At 40.4% G+C, this 18,400-nt stretch overlaps 1 protein-coding gene across 2 annotated transcripts in view; it reads left to right on the plus strand.

The window, feature by feature from the left end:
* Window positions 1–18,400, plus strand: part of SLC36A4 (solute carrier family 36 member 4) — an 88,790-nt gene that overhangs the window by 21,093 nt on the left and 49,297 nt on the right. For both annotated transcript variants that reach the window (XM_072337727.1, XM_072337735.1), the window contains exon 9: window positions 15,376–15,545. In XM_072337727.1, coding sequence (XP_072193828.1) covers window positions 15,376–15,545 — 170 coding nt within the window. The remainder of the gene's footprint in view (window positions 1–15,375; window positions 15,546–18,400) is intronic.

The following is an 18,400-nucleotide window of genomic DNA, read 5'->3' on the forward strand; positions in this document are numbered from 1 at the left end:
TTACAGGGGTATTTTAGTGGTTGCTGATTGCTAATTGAACACTTAGCATTTTCACATTTACAAGAATGTATGTAATACATAAATAGATGAAGACAGCAAGGTAATAATAATTAGTACCTTCATGTAACATTCAGCTCATAATATGATAAGACTATAATTATAATTCAACAGCTTAGTTTGAAGTGATGGGTGCACAGAAAAAAAACCCAACCGGTTTCAGTGTCTGTCCTTATCTTTTGAGGTCACAAAAGAGGACAGAAAATGGTTTATCGTAAAAGTATTATTTGTCTGGCCTCAAAGTTTTTTATAGGGATGGCTTCATGGCAATGGTGATGACAAGACAAAGTCTAGAAATTTCCAAATATTGTTTTGACTCATTGACTCGTGACAGTGAATCTCACTGTTTCCTGAAATATCTTAGTGATTTATCACTCCTAAAATACGTTTTTGGAGAGTGAGGTTTTTTTAAGCTTTTGTATTCGGATCCTGTTGCATCGAAGGACTTTCTGATTGCATCTCACACTAGCAAGGTTTGCAAGTAAGTTAGCATTTTTGTTCCATGTACTGTCTCTTTTTAAAAGCAGCCAAAGAAGCACCTAGGGATGGTAGGTCATAATGTTTGCAAACTGTTCAGAAATTACTGTGTACGCTCTATTTGTTATTACCATAGCTATGTACTTCACCAAGTGCTAGCGAAAGTCCTAACTCCGAGTATGTTATGAAAGTGTTTTCACAAAGTGGGTTTATGGGCCTAGTGATGATGAATCTTCATTTCTTAGGCTGTTTTTCACTGTTTCCTAAACTGAACTGACTGATGTAGAGGTTTAGCTACAATGTGATTGCACGAACCTAAACATCTTTTTTCATGTCATCTGGAAGTTCTGCCACAGCAAATGAACCTAGGCTGTTTGATGCCCACGGCAGCTCTTGACCGAAAAAACAACAACGCAACAAGTTAATCAAACAGATTGGGCTGTGTTAAACTTAATGCTCTTAAGTTGTATGAGGGGTGACCTCAGTGCTGTCTACAACTGCCTGAGTGGAGGTTGAAGTGAGGACACTGATCTCTTTTCTCAGATGATAAGGGATGGAAGGCCAGTCAGTGGCCATAAGTTGCACCAGAGGAGGTTTAAATTGGATATCAGGAAGGATTTATTCATGGAAGGGATGGTTAGGCATTGGAACAGGCTGCCTGGGGAAATGGTGGAATTGCCATCCTTTGAGATTATTGGTGGAATGTGAAGCTTATGGACATGGCTTAGCAGCAGACCTGTGGTGTTAGGTGGGTGGCTGGACTTCCATCTTGATGGCCTTTTCCAGCCTAAATGATTGTATGATCCTACACGTCGTGTTCTGTTTTCTAAAAAATTAAAACAATTTTTTATAGAATGCCAGTATAGTAGTTTTTAAAGTCATCCTAGAAAGCTGAGCCTTTAGATATTGATTTTTATGTATTAATATGATGACATGAGCTGTTCATGTCTTTTTGCAGGATCAACCCAAACTCTTGTTTGATGTGAACAGTTTTGTCATTTTACTAAATTTCAGGGAAGTTCTCTTGTAACACAATTCCTACAGCAGAAATAAAGTTAGTTCTGTTAGAGGGCTGAATAACAGTAATGCACACTCAGCTGAAGCAGTGCTGCACTTTGGTGTGCTTGCTATTCGTTTTTTGTTCAGTATGAGTATTCTACAGAAGCGGGATCACTGCTGGATTGTATAACGTACCTGCTGCAGCTTGCACTTGTCTTGGCAGCTGGGTGCTGATGATCCATCTGCTAACGGGAAGAGCTGTCAGCAGAGTAGGCAGTGATTTCTTAATGCTGAGCTGGAAACAGGGATTGAGTGCTTAGTATAGTAGATCTGGTGGCTATTGTTAATAATGATGGGAATCCATTTGGGATTTCAGCACGTCTAAATTAATGTTTTAAGGTGAGGATGGCCTTGTGAAAACTGTACTGAATAGTGGCATAAACAGCGGTAGCTCTGGGTAGATACAATAGATTGTTTTGGATGTATGGTTTTGCTTTAATCCTTAAAGCTTCAGTCTAGGAGGTCATTATGTGTTGATAAGCAGACATCAAAATTCAACCCTTTATGGATGTCTTTATGGACAGAGTGCTGCTGGGGATGGCAGAATGCACTGCTGCTTTCCCCTGCTCTATAGCTCCTCTCTGGTTGTGGGTTCCCTGCTCTGGATGAAGCTACCTGTGAAGTCACGAGGTTGATATTCAGGCCACAGGAGAGAAGAAAGTATAAACACCACTTTTTGAGTTCTGTAGCTGCAGGTGATAGATGGAACGAATGTTCACAGAATGTGTTATTTTGTTAGAATAGTGTTTGAGAGCATCTTTCATATTCCGTGGATGAGCGGATCTGTTTATATAAAGAATGTGAGATTTCTGTGACTGAATTTAGAAGTAGTTTCAGACTGTGCTTCTGAGTAGACCCAAAATACAGTTAAAACTGTTCTTTAGAAGAGTGTAAAACTGAAGCCTTCAGGCTTGGATATGTCTGTAGCATTACTGTGTGCAGGTAAGAACTGTATGATGTTGTACCTATGCAACCGCAGTTACAATTAATGAATACTGGGCAGTGAAATTCCAATTTACATTCTTGTCTGAGGCATAAAAACCAAATTCAAATAGCCAAGTGATGTTTTATTACAAACTTCAGGGGAGAGAAGGAGGATAAAGTAGGTTCATAAAGTTTAAACAATAAATATATATATTATGCGTTGTTTATAAATATGCTCAGTTAATTTAGTACTGCTTTTTTGGAGTGCTGCACACTAATCAGCATAGCAGGGAGAAAGTGTTACTAAACAGTATTTACACGTTTAGAAAGGAAGTCTGATATTTCAGCCTATTTCTTGAAGACATCTGTTAAAACTGCTTTTCAGCTCGGTTATCACAGCTTTGCAGTAGGGAGGTAAGGTGGTATTTGTATACCCGGTGACAGGCTCTGGAATCCCCTTTGGCAGCAGCTAACCAATTCCAGGAGCTTTAAAAGGAGAAAACTAAGTGGATTATAATTTTTAAAGTGTTGGTATTTGGATTTTGAAAGTGATGCAGATGAGCTTGTTAGGCCCATGGCATTGAGATAAAAGCCTTTCGTTCTTAAATTCTTTTGCCAGAGTAGTAATATTGTTTTAAATAGTTAATGAATCCCAGTGGCTCTCTGTTCTGTTGTCAGATGGGGTTTGGCAGAAGCAGACATTTAACAGGTAACATGACATAGTCTCTGTATATTTGGGTCATCTCTAGATTGGAGCGCATTGGTTTCATTGCTGTTCTTTCGAGACAGCTGAGATGCAAAGGCAGTATCATCAGAAGTTGCTTTTAAATTTGGTCACCAAAATGTAGGCATCGGCAGTATTTGTTGACTGTATGTATGACCTCCTTGTAAATTTATATGGTAATTGTGAACTTTAAATGTCATGTCAGTGAGAGGCATGCCAGAACTGCTGAACCCCTTTGTTTGACTCTCTTCTGAACATGCTGAAAAAGTGAGAAAGGAGGCAAAAGATTATAGACGAATGTCTAGAAAACAGTGTTACTGGGTGTAGCAGATACAGTTTTTTTGGTTAGAAACGGACATTCAAAGTCTCCTTCAGATTTATCTGAGTCTTGGTAAAAAGCTAGGCCCGATGTTGGCTCTTGTGGAGATTTCACAACAATGAGCAGCTCAGCGCTGCCATACAACTGTCTCACTTCTTTTCCTCCAAACAGCAGAGGGAGAAAATGTGATGGACAAAAAACTCATGGCTGGAGATAAGAACAGGGAGATTACCATCCAAGTGCAGGTGGTGGTCTCCTCTGTCCCTTCAGAGACAGGGAGGGATACTGAGAGGACCAGGAAAGCACATCTGATAATAAATGGCTGAGAGGATGGTGATAGGACAGTTTATTCAGCACCTGGCATAATGGCTGCAGATGGATCCCATCTGTCTCAAAGGGGGAATGGATCCTAGCAGGGCCCATTGAGAGGGTTTTTAACCTAGGAATGGAGGGGGACGGGAGTGAAACAAAGCTCACCAGAGGTGAGCCTGGGGGAACAATAATAGCATGGGGACAAGGCCAGTTTCTAAGCAGATGTGCATCTACACAAATGCACGCAGCGTGGGCAGCAAACAGGAGGAGCTGGAAGCGACAGTGTGGCAGGCAGAGTGTGATTTAGTTGCTGTTAGGGCAGAGGAGTCGAGGAAGACTTCTGTGTTTTAAGTGCGTGTAGTAAAGATGGAAAAACACTTCTTACGTTCATTGCACACATAATTGGGCAGTGCTGTAACTAATTTCAGGTAGAAGCATTTTCTGTTATTGTTTTTTTTTTTTCTTTTTGGTTAGGTTTTTCATCCTCTCTGTCCGTTATCCAGTAATGAATTGCTGCTCTTTTGCACTCATTTGCAATTGTCTTAGGTACATTCCTCCTTTCTAGCGTGTTCCGTGTGAGTACTGATCTGCAGTGGATTCAGTTGCCTAAGTGATATTTAACTATGAGTTTTCATTATATGCCTAATACTTTGAATAGAGCTCTGAAGCTGCAGAAGTGTTAGTAACTTTCCCTGAACTGAGCAGCTAATTAGGATAAATATTTGCATCTTAAATTTTAGAGTTTTGTAGCTCTTGTGTAATTGACAACAAGGGGAAAAGCTTCTTTACTTCGAAGGTGACAGAGCACTGGAACAGGCTGCCCAGAGAGTTGTTTTCTTAAATAGATGATGTTGTTGTATGGCTCAAAATACCAGTTATTAATATTTATGAATAAATATTGTGCTGAAAGAGCCCTTATCATCCACTGTTGAACTCTGACAAATTTCAGTAGTGGTTCTCTAATATATATTGTGACTTAAAAATTGTACACCTGGAGGAGAGATTTGTCAAGAGCAGGAGCAGAAAGTAGAAGACATAGAGAAGTGGCATCGTGATGAAAGCAGTTAAAGAAGATTACACTAAAAAGTGGCGTGTTGTGTATTCTTACACTTGAACTGTTTTGAGTGCTTCACGGAAAGAGTGACTGAGTAGTTTAGAAGTCAAGATGCTATGCAATCGTTTCAGATGAAAGTGTATGAAGCTTTCTGTTCTGAGAAAGGCAGAGTGGTCAGAGTCTTCCCTTCTCCTATATCAGATGGATTGATTTTCAGAACAGCATAGTTTTTTTTTGTTTTGTTTTGATGATATTGATGTTAAAATGTCAGATATGAGTCAAAAAAACTTGAATTGCTTGGGTTTCTCTGGTGGGGTCCTGTTAGCTTTTAACTGTCTTGATCCTGGGGGGTGTACTGCTGTTCTCCGTGCATCTTCCATGGATTCTCCATGAATTCTTTCTGCATCAGTAAGCATCTGTTGAATTACTGCGTATTTCACAAGTGAATTTATTGGGCTTATATTCCTTCTACTCTTTTGTTGCTGGAGGTAATATCGTCCCAGATAAATATTTATCCTCTGAAATAATGAGGTTAATTTTATCTCTATGTTAAGAAAATTTGTTTCTAAACCTGTTGGCTGTATTGACTTAAGAAACCAAAGCTAATATTTTTGCAAAACATTAAGATCAAGCTCTTACCTTGTGTGAATGCATCTTTTAAGCTGTGTTTTAAGTAAAGTGATTAAGAAAAAGGGTTAATACTTCTGGATAGATATATTTCTCTAGGTAGAGTTGTAAATTTTTGTAGGATCCTTAATCTTGTTTATTTTTAATGATGCTAGTTAATCCTTGAAGGAAAACACTGCAACCTGTTTTCACTTGTACAGTCATGGAGTGCTCTCAGCCTCATGAAAGACCTGGGAATAGCATGGAATCACAGAGTGTCTGAGGTGGGAATGGACCTCAGGATCTGCCTCTTCCAGCCTCTGCTGTAGCCGGGACAGCCAAAGCAGCATGCCCAGGACAATGCCCTGGCTGCTTTGGAAGGTCTCCAAGGGGGAGACTCTACAAACTATCTGGGCAACCTGTACCAGTGTTCCATCACCTGCACAGCACTGAAGTGCTTCCTGGTGTTCTGAAGGAATCTCCTATACTCCAGTTCGTGCTCATTGCCCCTTGTGCTGGCACTGGGCACCACTAAAAAGAGCCTGACTTAATTCTGACTGTATGCTCCCTTCAGGTATTTATAGGAATTGATGAGATCTCTGTGAGTATCCTCTTCTCTGGGCTGAACAGACCCAGCTCTTTCAACCAGTCCTCTTAGGAGAAGTCCTGTGATGAGCTTTAGTCACACACAGAATCACAGAATTGTAGGGGTTGGAAGGGACCTCTAGAGATCATCGAGTCCAACCCCCCTGCTCATTACCTTTGTGACCCTCCACTGAACTCTATGCAGTATGTCTAGGTTTGGTACTGGGAGCCCAGAAATGAAAGTAGGACTCAAGGTGCGACCTCACTTGTGCCAAGGGGAAGAATCATGTCCCTTGACCTTCTAGTTATACTTTGGTTAACGCAGCCCAGAATACCATTAGCCTTCTGAGAAGCAAGGGTACCTTGCTGATTCATGTTCAACTTGGTGTCTCCCAGACTCTTTTCTGCAGAGCTGTTTTCTGGATAGGTGCTCCCTACCATGTCCTGGTGTATGGGATAGTTCCTGCCCAGGTGCAGGAGTTTGTACTTTTCTTCGTTAAACATGAGTTTCACATCAGCCCACCTCCCCAACTTGTCAAGGTCCTTCTGGATAGAAGTGTGACTCTAATTAGGAAGCCACTACCCTGAGTTTTATGTTGACCAGAAATTTTCTGAGGGTACACTTGAGCCTGCTGATGTAGATCATGGATGAAGTTGTTAAAAGAGGAACGGAGCTAGTATGGACCACTGGGGAACTCTTCTTGTTACTTGTTTCCAACTTGACTTTTCACTACTGACTTGTAACCTCTGGATGTGGCCTTTCAGCTAGGTTTTAATCCACCTTACTATCTGCCCATCCTTCCACAGCTTTTCCACAAAGTTCTAATGGGTAATGGTGTCAGAAGCTTTAGTGAATACCAGAAAGACAATGTTCACTGCTCTTCCCTCATCCATCAGGCTGGTGATTTCATTACAGAAGCTCATCATGTTGATCAGACGTGAATCACCCATTGGTGAATCCATGCTGACTATCCCTGATTTTCTGCTCCTTTATATGCCTAGAAATGGTTTCCAGGATTAACTCCTCCATCACCTTCCCAGGTATTGAGGTGAGGCTCATTAGTTTTCCAGGTCTTCCTTCTTGTGCTCCTTGAAGATAAGAGTGACATTTACTTTTCTCCCATTTACATGTTGTACTGGAGGACATGGTTTAGTGGGGAAATACTGGTGGTAGGTGGATGATTGAACTGGATGGTCTTAAAGGTCTTTTCCAGCCTTGGTGATTCTAAAAGGCGTTTCGTGAAGCTGTGAATGCTTTTTTTTCAAAGCATTTGCATTGAAGTGAAGTTCATATATTGGCAACTGTCTACTGAAGAAGCAGATTTGGATGACTGAGAATTTGCTATTGCAATGGAATATACTCTTCTGCAACATTTTTTGTGTTTCTAAAACATATTTTCTTTTATCACTTATCCTGTAGAGGTTTGAGACTAGCGTAAGTTATAGAGGATGTTAGAATATACTGTTTTATAGTCTACTGAGTACATTTCTAAATGCAACAGAGTTGGGAAAAATAAAACTGAAGTGTATGGCTGGAAGTGTCTGATTAATTATGAACATAACTTTTGTATTGGTATATATCTTACAGCAGGATGACAAAGCCTGTAACACTTGAATAATTTTGACAGGCCAAATACCTTTAAATATTTTTGTGTGCATCTTAGTTCTACTTTATAGCTTTTCATATACGTTGTAGAGAAATATTCTGGATTTTATTCCTGAATAGAATTATTAAGACACGGTAGTACACAGAATGATGTAACTGCAAGCTAAAGTTTGAATAGATTTCATAAGAGGGAGATGAATAAAGTCTTAAGCATTTATTTTGTGTAAACCATTTACTATAACAAATGATGCAGAATTACCTTCTGTCTTGCACCTGTTCTTGGGCATACTTCCATTTGCAGCCATAAAGGATACATTAGGGAAAATGATTTTGTTTACTGTACTTCAAGTAAGACAGTAGAGTTCTGTGTTTTCCTCAAGAAGGCGAGTTGTCCTGGACACTTCAAAATTCATCAGAAAGTGTTAGAATAAAATATTATTGAAAATTTTCCATAAAATATTTTGTCATCTAGAGGAACCTTGATGGGCTGGAGAGGTGAACTGGGAAGAACTGGAAAGAATTGTGCTGAAGTTCAGTATGTGAAGCACCCAGTGCTGGGGAATCATAGAATCATGGGATTACTCAGGTTGGGAAAGACCTCAAAGATCATCAAGTCCAACCACAGCCTGACTGTAGTACCCTTACTAGGTTCCTAGGGGGGGAATACTTCAGACATCAGTTCATGCTGGGGGCAACCCATCTGGAAGGGAACTTGGCAGAAAAGGAGCTGGTATTTAGGATTCCAGCTGGACACCAAATTGAACATGAGTCAGCAATGTGCCTTGCTGCTGAGAAGGCTAAATTTGTCTGATGCCCAAGCTGTATTAGGAAAGTATCATCAGCAGGTCAAGAGAGACGATTCTTCCCTTTTCAGCACTGGAGAGGCCATACCTGGAGTGCAGCATACAGTTCTGGGATCCCGGTACAAGAAAGACTGGGATATACTTGGACACAATGGAAAGGGTCCAAAGTGGAATGCCAGAATGTTGAAGGGACTGGAGCATATTTCCTGCAAGGAGAAGCTGAGGGGTCTGAGTCTGTTCAGCTTGGAGAAGAAGAGGAGGCTCAGAGGTGACTTTAGAACGTTTAACAGGAGTAAGCACTGGATTCTGTTCCTGGAATGGGGCAAATATGGGTATATGTTCAGACTGGAGGATGAAATGATGGAGAACAGCCCAGCAGAAAGGATCTCAGGTTTCTGTTTGTTGGAAAGTTGAATATGAGACTGTTGCGGTGTAATCTGAAGTACTGTGTGCTGTTTTGGATGCCACGGTGTACTAAGAACATAAAACATAAAACCCAGAAAATATCCAAGTGAAGGCTACAAAAATGGTGAAGGGTGTGTAGCAAAGGTGTATGAGGGGTGGCTGTGGTCTGTGGTGTGCTCAGCCCAGAGCAGAGCAGGCTGAGGGGATGCCTGGAGTGGAGGGGCAGCGCTGAGCGCTGCTCTGTGTGACAGCAATAGGGCCCGAGGGAACGGCATGGAGCTGTCAGGGGAGGGCAGCTGGGGGTGAGGGAAAGGGTCTGCACCAGAGGGCACTGGGCAGGGAACAGCCTGCACAGGGCAGCGGCACGGCCCTGAGCTACTGGAGCTCAAGGAGACTTTGGGCAGTGCTTTCAGACATTGGGTTTGATTTGGAAGGTCCTAGGTGGAGCTGGGAGTTGAAGTTGATGCTTTTTGCATCTCTTCCCACTTGGGATATTCTGTGATCTTAGCAATGTCTATAATTAATGAAAGAGAATGTGAAAGAGGACAGAGCCAGTCTCTTTTTAGTGGTGCCCAGTGCCAGGACAAGGGGCAATGAGCAATGGGTACAAACAGGAGCAGCAGAAGCACTTCCGTGCTGTGCAAGTGATAGATCAATGGCACAGGTTGCCCAGAGAGGCTGTGGGATCTTCTTAGAAATCTTCCAAAGCTGTCAGGAAATGGATGGCCCTGGATGCTTTTGCTGGGGTCAGAGCAGACCAAGAGGTTACTTCCCACTCTGTGACTCTGTACATTGCTGTAGGATATGAGCAAGAACAGACGAGTGAAACAAAGCAGATTGAGTAGAAGTTAGGTAGTAGAATTTGCATTTGTATACCTTGAATATTTTCATATCAGCTTCATCGGTATTTTGTTTTATAAACAAGTCGTAAAGAAAATTAAACTTATTTTTATGCAGGCGGACATGATTATAGGTACTTTTTTTTTTTTGGTAAATGAAAATATTGATAAATACATAATATGAAATTTTACAAAATGCTTGACCTGATTCTGTACTTTAAACTAATTAAAATCACCATTTGACTGTATTGTAGAATTGTAGAATGGTTTGGGTTGAAAGGGGCCTTTAAGATGATGTGGTTCCAACCCCCTGCTATAGGCAGGGACACCTCCCTCTAGCCCAGGTTGCTCACAGCCTCATGCAGCCTGGCCTTGAATGCTTCCAGGGAGACGGCATCCACAGCCTCTCTGGGCAACCTGTGCTAGTGTCTCATCACCCTCACAGTAAAGAATTTCTTCCTGATATCTAGTCTAAATCTACCCTCTTCCAGTTCAAAGCATGCTATCACTACATGCCCTTATAAGAAAAATCCTTCCCTAGCTTTCTTGTAGGTCCCTTTCAGGTACTGGGAGGCTGCTGTAAGGTCTCCTCGGAGCCTTCCCTTCTCTGTTCTGAAGGATCCCAGCTTTCTCAGCCTGCCCTCACAGGGGAGGTGTTCCAGCTTTCTGATCATCTTTATGGCCCTCCTCTCGGCCTGCTTCAGCAACTCTGTGTCCTTGCCTTGAGGACTCTAGAAGCGTATGCAGTACTCCAGGTGGGGTCTCATGAGAGTAGAGGGGCAGTAGAGGGGCAGAATCACCTCCCTTAACCATCTCTTGATGCAACAGAGGATGCAGTTGTCCTTCTGGGCTGCAAGTCCATGTTGCCAGCTCATGTTGAATCTTTCATCAACTGACACCCCCAAATCTCTCTCCCCAGGGCTACACTCAAGCCATTCTCCACCCAACATGTATTTGTGCTTGAGGCTGCCCTGACCCAGGTGCAGGACCTTGCACTTGGCCTCGCTGAACTTCATGAGGTTGGCATGGGGCCAGCTCTCAAGCCTGTCCAGGTCCTTCTGGTTGGCATCTCTTCCCTTCTAGTGTATCAACTGCACCACTCAGCTTGGTGTCTTCTGCAAACTTGCTGAGGGTGCACTTGGTCCCACTGTCCATGTTGCCTATAAAGATGTTAAATACACCAGTCCCAAAAAATGCCTGTTAAATACACCAGTCCCAATATCTATCCCTGCGAAATGCCACTCATCACTGGTCTCCACTTGGACATTTAACCTGGAATGCTCATTTAAAATCAGTAAGGGAGGGAGGATGGCTTCTTGTTTTTTTTGTGGCAGTTCATGAAAAATGGGAAGATGAGCATATTTAAGCACACGCATCTGTTACAGAGTTATTCATGACAAGATTAGTTTTCAGTCGCAGTGACAATTAAATCAATCTGATTATCTGCAGGCTGAATTCTTGTGTTCCTGTTATTTTTGGTCGGGTAATAAAAAATATACAGTTGAGATTTCTAATTAGAAAGCTCCATTCCCCTGGAGCTTACTTCTAAAAGGTGAAGTCTAATTGCAACCAGAATATTCAAGTCAAGTAGTGAGGAGACGGTATTATTTCTGGGGAATGATTCTAGCTACTGTGAGCAGCTTGAAATGAAAGGGTAGGTGCTTCACATGATTTGTGATTGTAGATTAGGCAGGTTATTTCCAATACTAGATTATGCTGCTTTGCCAGTAAATTGTGGATAGTTTTAAATTAACCTTTTGGTGGATTAAGGGGAGGTGGATTTCTTGTAAGTTTATTATCTTGGAAATTAAGAAATCAAAAGTTAATAGTCTCTAAAGGAATCAAGCATTAAGTTCTAAGTAAGATATCTTTAACAAAGCATGTGTCTCACAAATGACAGTTATCTCTCTAAAACAGATGAGAAAGAAAGAAAATTGATTAACTGAAAAAAAAAGGTGGAAAATAAAAATTAGGTAAATTATCAGATTTTGGCTGGAATAACTAATTTTGTAGGTATTTAGGGCTGTGATGGGGAGCCGCTGTGAATTGGGACCTAAAGAGCGTGAGGAAAGCAGAGAAAATATGTAAATCATAAGCAGGGAGAAGACCGACTGAGAGTCCCAAACCACTGAAACTTTTATCACCTGATGAGATCTTGGGGTTCTCTTGCCTCCACTGTTCTGCCTCTGGTAACTTTGCTTGGGAGACAAAATTATTCCCCAAAGTTCTCATGAGGAAACTGTTTCATATGTGAGGTGGTTATATATGTGGTGATAGTTGATAGATCTGAAGAGTGGGGAAGAACTAGATTAATGATACTGTCTGATAGAGCAGAAATATTGTTTGAGTGAGTGGACAGCAGCATTGAAGCCTTGGCATGAGATACTGAACGAATGCAACATTTCTCTTGAGAGAATCTGTTCTGATGCAAGAATGGGACAGGTAGAGGGAATTGGAGATGCGTTTTTGCTCCTTCAGTGCCCTTCGATCATCTCGTTCAGCTGTCAGCTTTTTAAGAAAATCATTTAAAGAATTGAAGAGTGAAATTAATTTCTGGTTCCAGGAAAAAAAAAAAAAAAAGACAAGAAAAATAATGTTCGGCTTCAGTGTTTCAGAAGGAAGTTAAAGAAAGAAACTCAGAAGCATTTTCAAAAAGATTCTTATCTCTATTGCGGCTAGTAAAAATGTTAGGCAACAGGAGCTATACAGGAACCAAAAGGAAATGCAGAATGACAATCTCTGCAGCATCTGCCCACGAGCAGCACAGGAAGAACAAACCCTAGCTTGTGTCACTCCTCCCTTCAGCCCTTGTCTGCATCTGAACCGTTTTGGACATCTTCCACCTTCTCTGTTCTCTGGGAAGGGAGTGGAAACTATTCTACAGTTTGCCCCATCCCTGGAGGTGCTCAACGCCAGGTTGGAATGGTGCTGGGCAGCCTGAGCTGATGGGGGCCAACCAGCCCATGGCAGGGGCTTGGAACTGGGTGAACTTTAAGGTCTCTTCCAGCCGAAGTCGTTCTATGACCCTATGATGACGAATTTAATGTAAAGCACAGTGTAAAATGTCATTTCTGATGATTCTTTATTAAAATAACCGTGCAGTCATATAAGCATCTTTGTTTTTTAAATTGTTCTTCAGTGTGTGTCATAAATATACATCATTTTGCTATTGAATTGAAGATATGGCCAAAAAGGAAGAAGTTTCTCTCCTGCAATTTTTATGAGTAGTCTGCCAAGAAATCGGCATGGCTTTTTTTGTTTGTTTAAAGGAATTGAAGATAGAAAAGGACCCCATAGTAAATGAAATCATAATGGATAGCCCAGTGGTACCAGTGATAGGTCTTTGATTTGAGCTCCCTCTGGCAGTGATACCACAAGATGTATCTGCAACCTGGGCAAGCAATTGCTACTGCGGTTCTGTATGGTTAATATAGTTTGGAGCAAGGACTAATGCAACAGTTAAACTTACCAGGACTCCCTGAAAGCTGTAGAACATCTTAGAATTTAGGCAGAAAATGTGTAGCATTTGTAACTACCAGAGAATTAACAGGTATACAACAAATCAGCAGGCCCAAATGCTACCTACTGATTCTTTGTACTAGAATATTTTGTAGGAATAAAGTATGGGAAAACTCAGGTGACGAGAAAAATAACCTATAACTACTTGCATTCTTCAAAGTTCTTAATAAGCAGTTAGGGTAAAACAATCCAGTCCTGACTCAGGACAACAAAATCTGAAGTGTTTTCTGTCCTACCTGGCAGTTCTTCATGTGAAATACAAAAATACAACTTGATGTGCACTGCGCTGTCCCAGAAGCTTAATCCTTTTAGAGGAATGAGTGTCTTTGCCTCTGTGACAGTAAATTTAATATCTGTGGCTTCATGTCTCCTTTTGTTTTTTTTGTTATTTTTTTTCAGTCATTTAATAATTAAGTTTTGAAGTGCTTCTTGGTTTAAATTCTGCCATCTTCTCAACAAGATTCAGTTACAGCGCAAGCTCGTGTTGCTTACTGGGGGAAAAATTTAGCAGTAGAAGCTCTGAGGATGAAGATTCTCAGTTAACGCATTTCATTAATTGGGGATGAGCAGAAAACTTGGAAAAAAATTGTCTCCAAATTTGCATCTTCTTAGAGATCTGTTCCCAACTAAAGATTGTTCCCAACTAAAATGACCTCATTGGGATCTCCAGTGTGTGAGAAATACAACATGGAATGGATAAATAGTTGTGATGTTCAGTGGTAGGTCAGGAAGTATCAGTGGGTGAGCAGGAGGGATGGTTACTGCGGAGAAAATAATATGGCAGCAATTCATACATAATTTCTGTTTACTTATTTGGGGAAACCTGAGTTTTTTGTAACGTGTATTTGTTAAATTGAAGGGTAAATTTTCATGCATTTAAAATCACGAAAAGGAGAGTAGCTCTTACAGGATAGCCCTGTTGCACTGAATATCTGTATTAAGACTCGCATCAGTGGAACCCAGAAATGAAAAGCTAGTTTAATTCACAGTGCCATACCAATTGCAGAATATGAGCTACCTGCCTACTTGAAGATAAGCTGAGCTGCATTTTTAATTCCGCTGACTGTACTGGCTAGATCTTCATTACCCATCTTTATTACAGAAGCTTAGATATTTTACTTGTGTAGCCTAGAAAATCAGCTGTCTTAATGTTGAATTGTATCCCATATTTGTGAACTGAGATGAGTGTAGACTTGAGAAAGATATTAGAAAAGCATGCTTGTCTAGGAATGTCTACCTACTTTCAGTTTGCATCTTCATTATAGCAATGAAGGCTCATTACACTGCTGGAAATCAAGGTGAGAGCAGCAGAACTATTTGGCACTTATTGTGCGTGTGTTATTTGGATTTCCTGCCCTTCTTTGAAATTCTGTGTTGGCGGCTGAAAAATCACTGCATATGTTTTCCTATGTCCTACAAAATACATGTAAAGGGGGTGCAGTCATGGTTGCAGTGCCTGTTTCTTCACTTTGAACTGATGAGCTTTGCAAGCTTGCTTGGCTACAGTTGAGACTCAAAGCACCTATGCTACATTTAGGAAAAGCAGCTTTCAGTATGTCTGGCCATATCAATGTCAGCAAAGTGAGAAATAGCATCAGCCCATGTTCTGGTAGTTCATGGATTCGAGGTAGAGCCAAGGCTGACTGCTGAGCATAAGTGCAAATCACTTGCACGATCGGTTTGTCTGTGATGAAGACTACCAGTGCAGTCATAATGGCAAAAAGAAGATTACTCTTGGATACTGAGCATAATCTGTTTAAAAAAATACCAAAATCATGATATTCGTACTGTGTAAATATTTTCAACCGGGCATCATCAGTTTCTCTTTTCATTTTTACTAACCTATAAATACTGCTTTATATATTCAAAGTTATGCTGTTTTCCAGCCAAGATTGGTGCTCTTCAGTAATCGACTGAATATTTCCACTGTGTATACAATAAAGCTTCAAGACTGTAAAATGTTATTGTAGAGCAATCATGTTTATTGATAACAACTCTTTAAATTTCATAAATCATCTCTGAAAGGGGGGAGAAAACGGTTTTATTGTGAGGATATAAAATGAGTTTTTTCTCCCTGTGTTTCCAGGTGCTCCCACTGGAAAACAGAATGAAGGACACTGCACGTTTCCCACTGGCACTGAACATTGGCATGGGGATCGTTATGACCTTGTATATCTCATTAGCCACTCTCGGGTATCTGCGCTTTGGGGATGAAATTAAAGGCAGCATAACGTTAAACCTACCACAGGATCAATGGTAAGTGGGAATGTGACTTCAGAGCCCTTAATCTCCACATGCAGAGCCCTTAATCTCTTATATGCTGAAGAGGTACTAAAGACTTTTACCCGGTTAGAATTCATAGTTCTGTATCCACCTATGACTTGCATGCATGTGATAATTCTTACAGTCATTGTGCAGTTTGAATGTTTTCAAGAAGTTCTGTTTCATTGTGTGATTCCAGTGATAAATACATGAAAGTAAAATGTGTCATGAAGGATGAAGAGGCTTTTTGCTTCCTAGAATTCTCATTTTTCTGTTATTTTTGCTTTGTTAGTGCGGCGTTACTGCATAAACTTTGACGAGGTTCTGTTTCTTGAGGCATGTTGCTCATAATATATATTTAATTGTGGCCTTTCGTTAGGAATTTGCATACATTAATAACCAGAAGTCTTCAAACGCTGTATCCCTTTCCGTCTGTATGATGCATCTGAAAGGGAAATTACTTCTGTTTGCAGTAGCACACAGTATTAATCATTGATGAGATTAGTGAACCTTCTGTTTTAAGCGGTAGCCCTGAGTTCCTTTGTTGAAGTTGAAATTTGTTCTCTACAATGAGTTCTGTTAAAAGAAGAGAAGGAGGAGGGATGCAGAATAAGGCAAAGTTGCTCGCTGTCTTTTTCTGTTGCTTTTTGTAAAGCTCGGGCAAACAGGACGAACTTTATTAGCTGCTGTCTAACAGGGCTATTCAAATAGGAATTTTCAAATAGCTCTTGGCTACAGTGCAGATGTGATGATATTTATCCTCATGCCTTTACAGACCTAATACAAAGAAAGAGATAATAAAAGAGATGGAAACTGGTGCTCTATAAGGAGGGAATTGACATTATAAGCTAATAGCCTCAGAGCAGCTGCTCAGGGCTCAGATGTAGAGATAACAAATAGTCTGTTTTCCTCTTACCCTGGATGGTATCCCAGAGCACCAGGCAGAGCTAGGAGAAGCAGCTCAGGGTACACCCTTGGGTTATGATGCGCAATGTTATCTATAGCTTTATAGTACTTAGGGTCTACTTAAAACGTTATTGCTGAGCAAATATGTGCAATTAACTGTGCTATCAAAACAAATTTCCAGTGAACCATATGTTGGTATTTTGTTATTTGGTCCTCACATAAACGCCAATAAGCGGCTGGATTGAATGCAAGAAGCAGAGAAGTTTTTATAAGAAAGTGGTTGTTCAAAAGAGCTTGGATTGTGGCTGAGCAACGAGATTTGGTTTATGTGTTTAATTTCAGCTGGGCAATCCCTGTCTTTTGTGATAAAAATAACTGACATTCTGCTGCTTTCTGAGTTTTATTTGATGCGTGTGCAAAAAAGCTTTCCAGAAGGTATACACGGGCCCTTGATCAGTTAAGTCTTTAAGCTCAGTTCAAATAAAAGACTGCTCCTACTCTGGCCAGGTCAGAGTCTCGACATAAGAGACTTTTTACACTTCCAATTTAGAATGTGTTTTGGAAGGCAAAGTGTTGTCCAGCATACTAAGTAAAATATGGGGTTTTAATATTTTATGTTTTCTGGTCATCTTTAACATCTACTTCCTTATGAACTCAAAGGATTCTATTTTAGTACATCACTTTTTTTTTTTTTTTTTTTTTTTTTTTTTTTTTTTTTTTTTTTGTTCTGCACAGTTATTTATCTGGTTTGGAATAGAGTAACAATAACTTCTCATGCCCTTGGAATTATGTGGAGGAACTGGTTCCCAGTTTTTTTCCAGTAAGAAGTACAACAAAATCCAAAGTGCAGGCTGATGAGAGGTTCACTTTTCTTGACTTCTTCCAGAATCTATCGATGTTGTAGAATTTTTTTAGAAGGTAACCTATGGGCCATCCTTATCTGATTGCACTGTAGTAGCAAATTGCCAGTGAGTTCAATTTAGTAATGCAAAAAAATGATTTCCAATATTGAACTATATGAGTCCCTGTAAGGCGAGAAAAGAAGTGTAGTGGAGGCACATTCTTTGAACTACCGTGTATCTCTGTGTAGCTCAAGCTTTGAATCCTCTTGTTGAAGCTCTCTTTGTTTATTTTATTTATTTATTGTGAAGTTTTGGGATGACCTGAAGACTGAGGATTAAAGGTTAATTGAGGGTAGCTGGAAGGGTTTTTTTTGCCTTTTATTTTAAGCTACTCTGTGTACATCCCACTGTATGGAATCTGAGCAATGATTCAGCTGGCTAAACTGTGCCCATCTCTTTTATCTGAATTTCTTAGGGCTTCTGAGCAACCAAAAAAGTGAATTACCAAAGCAGTGGCTTCTAAATTACATGGGGACTTTAATGATATAATAGTTTTTACTATCCCTTTAAAATATGCCTTTAGGACTTGGTGTATCTGTGTATGATAATGGTCAAATATTTGATACCAATAATTTAGTTTCTGTTAGTCACAGTGAATTTTACTTTCCATGGATAGGCACTTGTAATTACTTCTCTATATTTGTTCAGATAATAAAAAATACTGACTTCTTTTTGTTGTTTTTAGCAGTCCTTTGTTATCATCAAAACTCAAGAGAAAACTTGATGAACTGTCTTGTAGATGTGAGGGGAGAAGCACTGCAGGCTGGACTGATAGGGCTATTAAAGCTCATCCACTACGTTCCTCTGCTCAGAATCACTCCAGCGTGACAAAACCATGACTCTTGTATAGCACATCCTTCAAAATGCTGAATGATGGAGTCTGTAATCCTTCAGGCAGTTATCTGGGACAGCATTTCATTTTTTCTTCTGTTTGAAGGCCTTTCCTCACACTGAAATAAACCTCTCTTGCTGCCATTTAAGCCTACTGGTATTATCATCACTTTTGTTTGAACATGGCAGAGGGTTTCAGCCTCGTCCAGC

The sequence above is a fragment of the Excalfactoria chinensis genome, chromosome 1 (assembly GCF_039878825.1).
Source record: "Excalfactoria chinensis isolate bCotChi1 chromosome 1, bCotChi1.hap2, whole genome shotgun sequence".
Classification (NCBI taxonomy): Eukaryota; Metazoa; Chordata; class Aves; order Galliformes; family Phasianidae; genus Excalfactoria; species Excalfactoria chinensis.